This window comes from Trachymyrmex septentrionalis, unplaced genomic scaffold, assembly GCF_001594115.1.
Source record: "Trachymyrmex septentrionalis isolate Tsep2-gDNA-1 unplaced genomic scaffold, Tsep1.0 scaffold129, whole genome shotgun sequence".
Lineage (NCBI taxonomy): Eukaryota > Metazoa > Arthropoda > Insecta > Hymenoptera > Formicidae > Trachymyrmex > Trachymyrmex septentrionalis.
Window position 1 is genome coordinate 491,225 of NW_017304428.1, and position 16,400 is coordinate 507,624.

General features: G+C 31.4%; 1 protein-coding gene across 7 annotated transcripts in view; it reads right to left on the minus strand.

Moving 5' to 3' along the window:
* Nucleotides 1–10,183, minus strand: part of LOC108756606 (rho guanine nucleotide exchange factor 12) — a 262,375-nt gene extending 252,192 nt beyond the window's left edge. For all 7 annotated transcript variants that reach the window (XM_018500539.1, XM_018500536.1, XM_018500537.1 and 4 more), the window contains exon 1: nt 9,662–10,183. In XM_018500539.1, the coding sequence (XP_018356041.1) occupies nt 9,662–9,668 (7 nt within the window). In that variant the 5' untranslated portion in view covers nt 9,669–10,183. The remainder of the gene's footprint in view (nt 1–9,661) is intronic.
* Between the last annotated feature and the right edge of the window lie 6,217 nt (nt 10,184–16,400).

A 16,400-nucleotide genomic window follows, 5' to 3' on the forward strand; every position in this document is an offset into this window, starting at 1 on the left:
ATAAATAAAATAAAATACCGGAAATCTAACAAAAATCTTTTCGTAGTCCTAATAAATTGAAAAAATACATTAAAGTACATAAAGATATTTGTCCACATACATCGAAGAACAATGTGGTCTACAAGATTTCATGTAAAGACTGTGACGCGTCGTACATGGGACAGACGGGTAGAAAATTAAAGACCAGGATTGCTGAACATCGCAATCACATTAGATACAACACTCCTGCTCGATCTGTCATAACTGAACATAGGAGACAGCTCGATCATGAATTTAAATGGGATGAAGTCGTAATTTTAGACGAAGAGCCCTGCTATCAGAGACGTTTGGTTTCAGAGATGCTTAATATCAAAAAACAAAAGAATGGTCTCAATTTACAAACTGATACCGATGGCCTCCACAAGGCTTATATTCCCATCATAAATAAAGTTTGACTTTCTGTCACTAACAGTCCGTCTCCTCTCTCAGTCTGTGTTGATCCGCACTACTGAACATACATAATAATCGACACGTAATGTCTGTCTTACATATTTGCGCTCCTTCTTACTGTATATATTTCGAAAGTTTTTTATTCCTTTTTGGACATACTAATTTAAATTTCTTACATATGAATTCTGGTGAGTTTTTATTACATAATTTTATTATTTTTGTTAGATTTCCGATATTTTATTTTTATTTTATTTATGCTTAAATTTTTTTGTTTTTTAATTTAACCTTTTTATCAACTAGAACTTTACCAAAATACTTTTAATACATTTGACGGTTCAATCGTACGGAAATTATGTTGAATTCGAGATCAAGACTCACCCGAACTGTGAATATTCTGAATATGCGATCATTTGCGATAATTGATTTTATTCTGCTACTTTTTCGTTATACTAATGTCTGAAGAGGGCTCAAACCGATAGCCGACGAAACTTGTAACCTTAATCATTTCTTAATTTATATTTTTTTGCGTTATGTAATTTTTATCTATGTTAATTGTAATATACATTTCTGTGTATTTTAAAGAAATGTGTTGACTCTTACTTTGCCCGATATTTACTTTTATTTATTATGTTTAGAAAGAGTCCTTTGTTTTGTTATTTACTTGTTTTTTTTTTATATTGCAGCTCTATATATACTTTGTTTTATTATGGGGGATCCAGGCTGGACCGTCCAGCTTGCCATTAAGGAATTCTAAAGACGATTAATTAAATTGAAAATTAAATTGAAAGCATTTACACACTGACAATCAAAAAAAAGTTCATATTTATGGCCTTTTTATTGCTCCAAGATAGTGCAAAAACATATAAAAAAATTACGTTAAACAAGTTCTATAAATAATTAAAACTGCATTGTCACGCGTTATGACTAAAAGTTACGTGCACAGAATTTGTTGCTCGCATGAATTTGGTACCAAAATGTTCTTCGTAACATTTACTATCGAAATATATCGAAATATATCGATTTCTAAAGGAGATTTTTAAAAAGAGACAGATTTCTGCCCAAAAAGGTGTAAGTAAACGGAATAGTTTTTATATTGATTTTGACCTGCTAAAATCTACTAAATACGTTAATAAAAAGTTAACAATAAAAAGTTCGAGATCGATAGGGAACACTTTGAAAATTGAAAATGAATATGATATATTTAAAGATTTTAATATTCTTGTTTACTTTTCAAGATATTTCCCAAATACCACAAACTTTTTAATAATTTTATCATATTCAGGTCAAAATCTACAAAAAACACTATTTCTTATATTCTTTTGGGCAAAAGTTGGTTTTTTTAATATCCTCCAAAAAGAAACAGATTTTTGCCCAAAAAGATATAAAAAGTAAAAAAAATAATGTTTTTTTGTATAATAACTTTTTATTATCGTCGATTTTAACTTAGAAAAGTTAAAATCTATAAAAAAAACTCTCCGTTTACTTATACCTTTTTGGGCAGAAATCTGTTTCTTTTCTGCCTCTTTTTAACATTCTTCTTCAGAGATCGATGTATTTCGATAGTAAACATTACGCTGAACATTTTGTATCAAATTCATGCGAGCAACAAAATTTGTACATGTAACTTTTAGTTACAGACACTGCGGCACGTAAAGGTGTAGTTTTTATTATTTATAGATATTTGTTTAACAATGTAATTTTTTCGATGTTTTTGTAATATTTTGGAGCAACAAAAAGCAACAAAATCTGATGTACTTGTTTTTTTTTATATTGCAGCTCTATATATACTTTGTTTTATTATGGGGGATCCAGGCTGGACCGTCCAGCTTGCCATTAAGGAATTCTAAAGACGATTAATTAAATTGAAAATTAAATTGAAAGCATTTACACACTGACAATTTACGTGTCATTGACACATCATAACATCAATATCTCACTCACATATACGTCACACATATATATAAATTTTCCTATAACAATTACGTTAATTAGACGTCTAAGTCCAATTTTATAAACTCCACAATGTTTCTTCATGCAAACTATTAGTTTATAAACTACTATTTCATAAATACAGATTGTACAACTTTTATATGAAGCAAATGTTGTCACGACGTGACAGCTCTGGAACGCCAAATTGGACTAAAAAATGGTAAAGGTCTCAATTTCCAAATTTTTTATAATTTCCAGCATAGACTTTACCCCATAAATACGTATTAATGCGTATACTTTAATCCTAGAAAAGAATTTTCAAATCAGACGAAAAATAACAGAGAAAAAACATAATTGTTATTCAAAAATTATATGATTTAGTCGGTAATACAGAAGACTTTAGGATCCCCTTAATCTTGACTTCCACTTACTTTCTTTTTCTTTTTGCTGTTAAACGCGGTTAGAGCAACAAAATTCGATCTAGAACAACAAATTAGCAACAAAATTTTTTATCATGTCCCAACTCGATTTACGATGATAAAGAGTCCAGGTTAATAGGCGTATAAAATATTTTTTCATTGAGTACTTTACAAATTATCAGATTTGAAAGTTAATAGGTTAACGCTAAATTTGATTCTATAGCCTATCTAGACGTAGAATTTTCTGCTCTTTTCATTTTTGAAGTAAAAAATTGGAGTTTTCATTTAAAATGACACCAGTTATAACAATTGTTTGGCATTTGATCAATATTAACGTGATCAAACGGAGCGCTTCCAGCGTTGACCTTGAAGTCTTTTAACTCGTAAAGTACTCAATAAAGAAATATTTTATTATAGTATTTAGAAGTCTTGATGTTAGCTACATAAATGTAAAATAAAAAATTGTAGTTTCAATCAACAAAATTTAAAATTTTAAGCTGACTCTTTAAGGACATCTTCTCTAGATCAACTAAAGTCATCACTTTCTTTCCCACTAATAACTAAATAACTTTTAAGATAAAATGTACCACTTAGTGGACATGCCCCAATTGTTGAACAAAATAAATTTTAAATATTAAGTTTTTGTTAATATGTATGACTCTAAATAAATTTTTAATTAATTTTTCATATCATTTAGAAATTAAGTATTATATAATTTATTCATATTAAAAATGATACTTTTGTAAAAAAAATTTTTAAATAATGTAACGACGGCAACGAGTAAAACATCTCGGTGTCTAAAGCGGAAGCTTTAGAATTAGAGATATTTTTCTTAAGCATGTAACTATTTTTTTTATCTTTCATTATATGAATAAAAAACAAAAGCTATAAATGAGTGGAAATTTCAACCCAATGTCAAATTTACAAAATCCAAATTTGCTCTTTTACTTAAAAAAAACGACTGACTATAAATTTTCCATCTATTGCAAAAAGTGCTTTCCGAGTGTGCGGATTATTTCCATTAGATTCGAACGCTGTCCTTTACAATAAGCTCGGTAAGATCAATTTCGCATAAAAATCGAATGGTGATGAAGAAAGTGCAGTCAGCGATGAAATAGAATCTCAAAAGCATCTTGTTTTTTTCGAAAAAAACCTGTCAAGGATCCGTTGTCAAAAATCTGTCCAATAATTGGGTAATACTTTTGTGGACACAGAGACGCATCATATTTCTTTATCCAATAATTAGGACATTTGACTCACATTCATGAAAAAAATAATTTACAATTGACGCAAATAACATGTTCAATAATGGATTTAGTTTCAGAAAACATCCATTCTTACCAGCCATATCTATAATAAACTAAGATATATCTATAAGGTATATCTATAAAGTATATCTATAATAAACTAAGATATATCTATAAGGTATATCTATAAAGTATATCTATAATAAACTAAACTTTTTATGTTTAGTAAGCTTAAAAAAATGATTTCGTCGTGCAATTCCTTACTGTCCAATAACCGGTACATTTATCCATTAAATTCTTTAAAGTTTGTTTTGAAGTGTATCGTGGACTCTGATTACAAATCCGTCAAATTGTAGAAATTTAAAGTAGCGGACATAAAAGTACAAAATAGATAAATCAAAAAGCTCTCTGCATTTCACAGGATTGATTGAGACTATCTATATAACACGTATATATACATAAAGCCTGCATTATTTTTTTTAATTTTTTGTTTATTTTTTGTTTTAATAATAATTTTTCACTTTTTTGTTTTCTGATTATTGTTTTCGTTTTCAATTTGTTTTATTTTTATTCATATTTTTAAATGATTTTTTATTACACTAACTGAAAATTTTCTACGGAATTTTAATAACTTCTTCTTCGACGTATATTTTAAAGCTACTTTAAAGTGAATTCAACGAGTAGTGACACTGTCTTTTATTTTATTTCCTTTTTTTGCTTCATTTCCGCCATATTGGATAAATCCACCATCTTAAATTTTGCAACTATTCACATGGCTTTCGATAACTTATGTCTGAAGTTACAGTTTTATGCAAAGTGGTTTTTCTACATCAAGTACAATTTTGGAACGGTGGGTGGCTGACTTGACAAAGAATGGCCTCGTATATATATACAGAGTGTCCTATTTTAATGTCCCACCCCAAATAACTTTCTTATTTTCGATTTTAGAAAAAATGTTTCAGATAAAAGTTCTATAATTTAGAGAGGGATATAAGATGGTACCGTTGGTTTAATCTTGAATCGTTTGAAAGTCGCGTGAAAATCACTTTCAATTTCTAAAATAAAAACCCCCATTTTTTAATGCATATTCTTGTAACTTATCTCGAGAACTTTCCAAAACACTATAATAAAATACATTACTTAGATGATACGAAGCACCACTACGGTCTCAATATTAAGATGTTGAATTACTATATATTATATATTCAATTAAATGAATTAATTTCAGATATGATAATTACGTGCCGATATGGTTGTCGGACTTTCAATGCAATTAATCTGAAATATTAATAATCCCCCCAAATTTCCCAAATCTTAAAAAACTGTAATAAACTTATTGCGAAAAATATTGCCTCGGCCAGGAGTCGAACCCGGATCTCTTGCATTAGGACGCTTGCACGGAATTCAAGAGATCCAGGTTTGATTCCCGGCCGAGGCAATATTTTTACAAAGCAATATACTTTAGAACTTGTTTGAAAAAAAAATTTTCTACCCTTAAAAACGTTTTATAATTTAGTTAAATACAACTTTTAAAGACCCTGTAGAAGATCCTGGAAACATTCCAATTGGATCTTGTTCTGGATGAACAGACCTACAATTTGAGAGAAGTAACAACCCGTTTGAACGCTTGGAACTTTGTTAAAATCGATCTTGAATTCGATATTTGGTTATTTTTTCACATTAATCGGGCTGTATTTCTTAAGGCGTATATCGTAGTTAAATGAATTATTGCATCGTGTTCAGCAACCAAAAAAATATACAGTACCATTTTTTAAATCCGGTTTAAGCCATTTTTGCATCAAATCAAACATGTACTAAGAAAAATCAAAATTTTTATTTAAAAATTGTTCACTAGCGACCTCTAAATCTTAATATTTTTTAATAAAAATTTAGAAGTCGCTAGTGACCGGTTCTTACTTAAATCAAAGTTTTAATTTTTCTTAATACATATTTGATTTAGTGCAAAAATGGCTTAAACCGGATTTTGAAAGTGATACTGTATGTTTTTTTTCGTCGCTGAACACAATGCAATAATTCATTTAACTTTGCGCCTTAAGAAATACAGCCCGATCAATGTAAAAAAATGTCCAAATTTCGGAATCAAGGTCAATTTTCATAATAGTTAACAAGATATTAATTACTAAAAATCGACGAATATTGGATTTCAATAATTTTTTACTCAAGTAAAAGAAGTTATAGCCCTTCAAAATTTCGAAATGTGAAGTTGGCTTCCCTTCCCCTGATATTTAAAACGGTGTTTTCAACGGTGAATGAGACCAACTTCACGATTCCGAAATTTTGAAGGGCTATAACTCCTTTATTTTTTAGTGTCTCTATATATAGAATAATTGATAGTATTCTTTGAGGGGCTACCAGAATTTTTTTTGGAAAAATTTTTTTTATTTTTCCGGTATCCTGTTGTCAGAATCTGATAGCCTCCTCAAAGAATTCGATTATTCTTAATAATCAAATATGTTGAAATCAATAAACTAAAATGTTTTAGAGCTTTGAAATTTCTTTTAAATTTTTTAAGTAGACACAGGTTAAAAATGTTTTTCAGAAATCCAGTGTTTTGATAGTCTCCGAGTTCTGGTAGTCTCTCGAAGAATTCTAACGATTATCCTTAAGGGGATCCTAAAGCGAAGTTCGAACTCCGACGAAGTCACCAGAGGTCGCTGTTTTTCCAGCGCATCGACATGCCTTTATATACTACCACACCAATATCTCACGCAACTTATGATATACGCAGTCGCACGTTTGTGTCAATTTTTGTATAACAAATTCATCGCGATAAAGCGTCTAATTCTAAGAACTCGACGTTATTTGTTCGTGCAAGCTACATGTTTGTGGATTACTATTTCGTACAGGTTGCAAAACTTTCGTATCAAGCAAATGTTGTCACGACTTGACAACTTGAGGTCATGTATACTAAGAAATGTAGCAAAAAAATATATTAATTTCGAAATTTTTGATCGTTCTCGGCATAAACTTCATTTCACAAACACGTATTAATGCGTATACTTTAATTCTAAAAAAGGATTTGTCGAATCTGTGAAAGAGAAAAAGAATATTTGTTATAAAAAAATGTATGATTTCGTCGGTAATACCGATAGCTTTAAGATCCCCTTAATAACCGTGATGCGCTAAAATCAATATCTAAATAGTTCTAGGACTTTTAAGTTTCAGATTTCAAATTTTTCAAGTCGCTAGAACTTTTTTGTTTGCGATCATAGTTCTGCTTACACTAGTCGACACCATTTTGGCGTTAAAGTAAATAAAGTTGTTTTTGATGCGCTGATTATGAATCTAGCCCCGAAAATATCGTACCACGTCAAGTTTTTGAGATATTCTAACCTAAATGTGCAGAAAATGAGGTCTTTAGTCACTTTTAACGACTGAAAAAATGTCTAACAATTTCTTTTTCAGCATCCACGTGAATATCTCATTAAACTGTTATTCTTACCCTTTTCAAAGCATGTTTCGTTGCTATGATCCGACTTTTTTTCGCCGAGATAGAACAAATTGAATTTTTTTAGGTTTTTTAACGCTAGAGAGTATACCTACGTGCAGAAAAAGTACAAGGAATCCTAAATGTCTTAAATACATTAGATTAATTTAAAAAAAAATACATTAGGTTAATTTAAAAAAAAAACATTTATTTAAAAAATTATACGTATAAACAAATTTTTAGTGCGTAATCTTTAAATGAACGTTCTCATGAAGAAAATAAAATTAAAAATTGATACACATGCATTAAGAATTTGTATAAACAAATTTTTAATGCATAATTTTTAAATAAATTTTTTTCCCTTATCCAACTTCAAGACATTTAGAAATCCTTACATTTTCTCTGCAAGTACTATATATACCCTCTCGCATCGAAAAACCAAAAAAATTAAATTTGCTCTATCTCAGCAAAAAAAGTCGGATCACAGAGATTGAATATATTTTGAAAAGGGTAAGAATAATACTTTAATGAGACATCCGCGTGGATGCTAAAAAAGAAATTGTTAGACATTTTTCTAAGTCGTTAAAAGTGGCCAAAAACCTCATTTTTTGCACATTTAGGGTAGAATGTCTCAAAAACTTGACGTGATTTTCGGGATCAGCGCGTCAAAATCTATCAGAAACAACTTCGTTTACTTAAAAGCCAAAAGAAGATTTAATTTTCGACTTATTATTAAGTCTTATTAAGGATAATCGTTGGAACTCTTTGAGGGGCTATCCAGTAACAAGATTTTCTAAATATCTTATCAATGATTGTCGCTATCATAAACTTACGACAGCCAATGGTACATGGCATTTTTTTAGAATTTATCCCAAAAATATGACAGTTGTTGGACAACATTGTATTTCAAAGAATTTAAATCTCTCATTCATTAATAAAACTACTAAAATAAAGTATAAAATAAGTTAGATCAATTTTACTGAAATGCATGGTAAAAATCTGTAAAATATTGTATTGTACAACTACAATATTTTTAGAATAAATTTTAAAAGAAAATTTTTCCCATGTAGGACAATCATTGGCTGTCGCTAGTTAAAAATAGCGACAATTATCGATAAAACATTTAAAGAATCCCACAACAGATCTAATAAAAAATGTCAAAAATTAAAAAAAAATTGTTTTCCAAAAAAATTGTAAGTCTTCAGAAATCCGGTATTTTTTTGAGAATTTGGTAGCCCTCTCCAAAGAATTTTATCTTAAAGATTGTTCTATATGTATAAAGATGTTAAAGTAAAAACGTTGTAGCACTTAAATGTTTTAGAATCGTGAAGTTATCCTACCCCCTTTCCTTTCTCTCACTGATAATTCAAATGATATTTTCACTGCCTTAATTGACAGAAATGATTTTAAATTTGCTAAAGAACACTTAGAACTCTTCTTTCCAAATTTTGAAAAAATAAGGCCAGCTTCAGAAAAGTAAAAAAGTTTCTGGAAGATAATCGACAAAAACATTAATCTAGATTATGAAGAGATACTGTAATATTTTTATGTATTGAATAAAATAAGTACTTCGAAATGCCTTAGAAATATATTTAGAAAACTGTAATAAATATTTTCATTTGCTCTTTGTTTCATGTTTCTTGCTCTTTACCTCTTGCTTTGCTCCCTTTTTGCGATTCGTTTTATTGGCAATAATATTTTTTGCCATGTATTTCTTGTTTCTTCCAGTTTGTTAACTTTTACCTCGGATGATATAAAATGAAAAGTAGAATAAGAGGCAAAAAGACAGGATGTAAAAAATAGTGAACTCAGAAACAGGAAACAAAGTGCACATTGTAGAACAAGCTTTAAGAATAAAAAAAAACAATGTTTAATTCGATAAATAAAAACACCAAAAGCAAAAAGTGATGCAAATCTAGATTTCTATAAATGACAAGTTAACGAGTTGGTAGTGGATAAGCAAGGTCAATGAGATAACCCAATAGGTCTGTTCATGTTACTTGCACTTTGTGCATCTTCACTTTCTTTCATTCCAACGTCCTAATATATATTTATCTCCATTCAAGTGCAAAAATTTTGTGGTATCTCGAACAACACGAACGGACTTATTGATCATCCCAGATCATCCATTAAATACATATAGATAAGTAATAAAGCTCGATAACAAAATAAATGTGAATACAATTTACCTTTCATTTAATCTTTACTTGATAGCTGCAGGCAAAGGCAAATGGGAAGTTCCTAAAGGATGAAACGAGACGGGATAAAACAAGATAAGACGAGACGAGGCGAGGCGAGTCAAGACGGTACAGAACGGAACAAAAAGGAATAGAACGGAACGGAACACTCAACACGACGAAACGACACGAGAGAATACGAAAAATCGTTTGTGAAAAAACCAAGATGTGTCGAAACGCGCACAAGATTGCTTTGGCGAGGCACAACGTTGCATGAGAATATTATATCACGAGAATGTCACAACAAAAAGACACTTGATGAACATGGCTGGTGACGGGCGACTCTTCCGCTCCTAGCGCGCAGCATCCCCACTACGGGACGTTCAAGCGCAAAACATTTCAGGATAACAGTTTTAGGCACAGATCACGGGAATATGCGGTATGTGAATGCCGCTACGAAAAGGCACCGAACGTAGCTTTTTTTATAAAATGCGTATCAAATCAAAGAAATACGTTACTAACAAATAGCAGCCATATTGGTACATACAAGCATCATACATGCCATTAACATAACGTAATATAGACTACGTTTACACGGATCGATTTACGCCGAAGTTATAAAGCCCGTTCTACGTTGGGGTGCGATTACATGTAGCGTGGTACTCGGTACGCGGTACAAAAACTAATAGGGCTGAGTTCCAAAACTTCCTCTTCAAAGACCATTTTACTCGAAATATTTAATACACGTAACGTACACTATAGCATATAAAGTAAAATCCTTCTCGGAGAGGAAGTTTCGAAACATAGCCCTAGTTACTTTCTATATCGCGTACATGTAATCGCACGCAAACTGATCGTAAGTTTGTTGCGATAGCCAATATAAAGTATTGATTTCAAGCTTCGACAGCCAATCAGAAATGTCAATGGTATTAATAACAGCTTTTCACTGGCTGTCGCAAATGCGTTTGCAAACTGCGTTCTGCGTTTATGACTTATGTAGACGGCCCTTAATGTAGAATGGGATTAACATTGGCCTAGTTTCCACCGAAAATTTAAACCGGATTAGAATGTAAGAATCAACCAACTACAGTCAAGTATATCTCTGTTACAGTCAAACAACAAGGGAATGCTCGACTGTAGTTGACCATTTTGAACTACTGCGCATCCTCGGGAACAAAATACCTTATATTCTTATACCATAATTAGGCCTCTCCGAACTTCAAGCGGCAAAACGACGGCTTGTAAAAGGTCATGCAGAGTAGGGAGAGCCACTAGCGTTTTGACATTGCGTAAAATTGCGTAAAACACCCTAAGGGAAAATCACACAGTGCGGAATAAGACTGCGAAATAAAGAAAAGCGTTATTGAAACAATTACCCAACACTATTCCGCATTTGATGTTGCGGAATAGCAAGAGTATCATTGTTTTTGTAATAAACCGTCGTATTTTAAAAGATTGAAATAATTTAATGCTCATTAATATAATGGAATTGCGTAACGTCGAGACGAATAAAGCAAAATGACAAAATCTGAGTGCATAAATATAGACCAAGATCAAAAAAACAATGATGCATCACATGCAATTTCAGTGTGCCCTTTTCCGCCAGTTTTGTGTGCTATGTTCACACGATACGGAAAAATAATAGTAAATGCTTTCAAAAAATTATTATAAAATTGTAAATATTAATTGTACATATTAATTTAAACATTAAATACTACAGTGATAATTATTTTTACAATTTTAAAAATTATATTTTATTTTAATAAACAAATTTTTAACATAAAGTAAGTTTTTAAATTATATTTTAAATTATAATTCAAACTGGATACATCTTTGACACATCATGTGAACATAGCACACAAAACTTGCATGATGGAAAGTGCGAAATAGCGCTGATTGGTTGCTTCAATGATGCATTCTGTATTTTACAGTCCTATTCCAGACTGTGTAATTTTATCTTAAGGCTTAGGTCACACGGTGCGGAAAACGACTGCGGAATAGAAAAATGCGTCGTAAAAGCAATCAATCAGCGTTATTCTGCGTTATTCCGAATAGCGCTATTTGGTTGTTTCAATGATGCATTCTCTATTCCGTACTGTATGATTTCACCCTTAAGAAAGTTTTATTAGAAAGAATAAGGAATTAAGACCAATTTATAATAGACCATAACCGTAATTCAGTTACCATAGCCGTAGTGGCCGTTACCGCAATCTGTTAAGATGCCTTTTCATGTTGACGCTTGACGCTCATTTTCAGCGTTAAAATAAGTCACGTGGTCAAATTGACGCTTGATATTTGTCCATTTCTGTCATGTGACTTATTTTGACACCGAAAATGAGCGTCGAGCATCGGCATGAAAAGGAGCGATTTATAATAACCGGTACTACAACACTATAAAGGCTTAAACACAATAGGCACAGACAATAGACATAAACAACAGAGAATAATAAGCTGTTATTCTCTGTTGTCTATGTCTATTGTCTGTGCATCTGTATACTGTACATCTGTCAGATCTGTCTTTTTTAGTTCTTTCCTCACTCTTTGTTCTCCCTTTAATCTTTTTAGTTTAGCGGCGGAGTGGGGAGAGAGAGAAAGAGAGAGAGAGAGAGAGAGCAAAAAATTAAAGACTGGAGCAAGAGAGTGAGAAAAGGACTAAAAATGACGAATGCGAATACTCATATTATAGTGCCTTTGGGGGCTCCGCACAATAAAAAGAACAGGGAACAGAGAACAGAGAATAAGAATTTCAACCTACCAGAATCTATGTATTTCACAACATAATTTTTGATAGGTTGAAATTCTTATAAGGGGGAGCCCCTTATCGATTCTTCGCTGTTATGGTTGCGATATAGTCATAATCTAAAAACTGTTAACATTATAAATAAATTTCAAATTTAATAAAAAATATGGAATTGAATGACATGGTAGTATGTGGAATGTTTCTGCCAATTCGGAGGCTAGCATATGCAGAGGCACCGTTAAATAAAACAATAAAAAAAAACGCCATTAGACTATACATATATCCAAAAAAAAAGAAAAGAAAAAAAAACATTTTTATTGTATAAAGGTGTCACAGCCAATGCGGTGGTAAGATTTTAATCCAGTTAGCAATCCAGCAAAAAAACAAGCATAGTGTGCCAGGTTTAAGTGCCGAAATTGTTTGACTCAGAAAATCAAATCAGCATCGTTTATTTTTATTTCTTCTGATTTTAAATTTTTCTTGAACAAGTTAAAAGAAAAACACTTCTTTTGCACTTGAATCCCTTTGTATTTTGCACTTTTCCATTCTTTTGTACTTTTTCCGTATTTTTCCGTGGCCGTAGATTGGTAAAGATAAAGTTAAATCAACTTTTCGGTTACGGCCAAAATCAATAGATTTTTATCGGCTATTATAAACGGTATGGGTTTTCCTTTTATGGCACTGACCTAAGTTAACGGTTACGGCCAGAGGGAATTAGGCCGGTATTCATAGTCAATTTTTGTATTTGAAGCTATCTTAAGTACAGTCTTAAGATGTCATAAGCCAATCAGAGAGAGAGCCGCATTAGCATCTTAAGACATTGCTTAAGATGATCTTGAAATAAGAACCGACTATGAATACTGGCCTTCTAGTGTCTTTAGAATACAGAATCCGGCGATCTCATAGACCTTTTTTTATTAGATCAGAAGTTAGAACTTCTAAAAATGGCGGAACTAATCACCACACAAGTCTTTCACAATTTTTGAGAAGTTAATGCATTGTATTATCTGTCTTTCATATATTGGAACATTTTATTACGCAACTGTATGACAGTGTGTATCCTGTAAATACAGAGAATTATTGTCATAGTACTTTTATACATACTATCTATACTACTATTCTCTACTTTTTATATTTATAACACATTAATTTTTTGTTAGAACATAAAAACATTTTATGCGCATTTTTCTCACTGTATAATTTCGATATATTTTGTATTCATTATAATACTGTAGTATTTTGTTTTATTTACTTAGTTATGCTCTTTATAATCTCTGTGTCTCGAACTTATTCTCTTTCGTTTTTGATGCACTAGTGCAAATATGCGACAGAAACGCGCAGATGTGTCCACCATTTTTAGGAGCCAATTGCCGGACTCTAGGGACACTAGAAAGAATCAAGGGAGAATGGGGCGGATTCAGCCGAAAGCCGTCGTTTGTTAGAGTGAGAAAGAGATATGATAAAAACCTGATGGAACATACAGTGTTGCACATATTAGTATTGTACCACACTAGTGTTGTGTGTATGTATATATACACATCTATATCGTTTATCCTTATTTATTATTTATTAACCAAAACTTGTAACGTTTTATATTTAAATTTAAACTAAATTTTTATTATTTTTTTGATTATTTTTTACATTTTTACTTTTCTTTATTTGTAATTTATTCTTTTTAATTGTGTGACAATTTAAAAAATGTGTTCGACTCTTATTTTGCCCTTTATTTATTGTTATTTATTTTGTATATGAAGAGTCCTTCTATCTGTTAAATGTTATTATTTATTATTTATACTTATCGTCTTTGTAAATACATGTTCTGTTGTCCACTATTCTCTCAATTTTCATTTTAAATCCGTCTACCAAATAGTTATGTCGTGTCTAACAACTCTTAATTTTGTTTCATGTAAGTGAACTAAAGTTTGATATTAACTATTATTTATATTAACTTTTTAATTTATTCATAATTGTATTACACAGTAAATGGAACAGTCTAATGGAACATGTACAACAAATCTTATAGAAACAGTTCAATCTTGATAGCTATATAAGTTTATTTTACCATATTTTTTGCGGATAATTTCATGTTAGCAATTTAAAATATTTTTTAACTCCTTTTTGATCGATTCAAAACAAAAAAATCTCTTTCTTTTTTAGTAAACTTAGTAATTTGATGACCAAGATTATTTTAGAGCTTGGATATTACCACCATAGTTTTTTGTATTTTATACGTTAACAGTTTATACTCGTATGCGCTATCATTATATAATTTGTAATTAATAATTTAAGTAAATTTCTTTGTACTGACACCGATGAGATACTTAAATTAAAGACTGTCAACCTTGAACAAATTTTCGGCTGTATAAAAAGGGCCCCCAAGAGCCCGGAGGTAATTGAAGAAACGACATTATCGACAATTAATATAAATTTGCTATTATTAATATAAATATTTGGTTCATACATTATTTAATTTATGATTTTTTATTACATAAATGTTTCATAAATAAATATGTATATTTGTAAAGCTATAATATTCTATATTATAGCAGAAAAATAATAATTTTTTTCTGCAATTATCATCTCTGTTAATAACTAAACTTTGATGACTAGTACTGAAATCACAATTTTAAAGAAAAATCAATTATTATTGAGTTCTAAATGCATAAATACGTCCACTATACTAATAAATCATAAAATCAGTACAATATTTTCAGTTTTTTAACTCTTAATTATTTCAATATTCACAAGGACACCAACTCCCGTAAGGATGTCGGTCTTTAATAGTATCTCGTCGGTGGTACTGAAGAGGACCTTGATGGTAGGTCGAAACGTATACGTTTTACTATTCACTTTATGATATAATAAATGATATAAAATACACACTAATAACTAGTGTTGGCACAAATTGGCATTTTATTTATTATTTTGTATATATACGTATGTATGGGAGTGTGAATAAGTTCTCGCCGTTTTTTGTGAAAATAAATCCTTTATTTAAAAAAAAGAATAAAAAAACAAGTCAATTAAAGTATTGTCCATCGCTGGAGACTACTTTTTCCCATCTTTCTGGCAGCATTTGAATTCCACGTCGAAAAAACGACACTTCTTTTGCGGCTATCCACGAATCGATCCATTTTTTCGTTTCTTCATACGAAATGAAGTGCTGCTCAGCCAGGTCGTTAGTCATCGATCGAAATAAATGGTAGTCAGAAGGCGCAATGTCTGGAGAGTACGGCGGGTAGGGTAGGACTTCCCATTTCAGCGTTTCCAGGTATGTTTTAACCGGTGACGCGACATGCGGCCGAGCGTTATCATGCAGCAAAATCACCTTATCGTGTCTTTGCTCATATTGCGGCCGTTTTTCTTTCATTGTTCGGCTCAAACGCATCAATTGTCGTCGATAGAGATCTCCTGTGATGGTTTGGTTGGGTTGGAGCAGCTCGTAATACACTATCCCCAGTAATACACTAAAATCCCAAAAATATTCTTTCCTTTAGAAAGGAAAATTTGAGATTCATTTATGAAACAAGCAGACCTTGGAGAATCGAGGAATTCTTCATGGAGGCTTCCTCCCTTAAAATAAGGAAGGATTATGAATACAGATGTTAAGCTAATCCGGTTTGGAATACACCCTCTGTAACTGTCCAGTGTTGCCAATTTGGCAAACTTATTTTCCGACATTTCTAGCTTATTTTAAGGATACGGAATTCTATGATGCGGAATTGGCGGAACGCTCGTGATTGGTCGTAGCTTCATTCTGCCGATTCTGCCGTTTTCTGTTGCGTAAATTTATTTCTTTTGCGGATTCCGCCAATGCCTGCATGGCGCGTGTGCATGTACATATGTATACTTATAAAAATTAATCTCATTAAGCTGGTTTAAATGGAGAAACCTTATCTTATAAGCGCATAGTTAATCAACATGCTGAGGCGTGTTCGGATTCCCATCTGAATGTTCTTCGGGTGTTATGTTATTCTTGTTTAACATTTGGTAACAAGAATAGAGTGACAC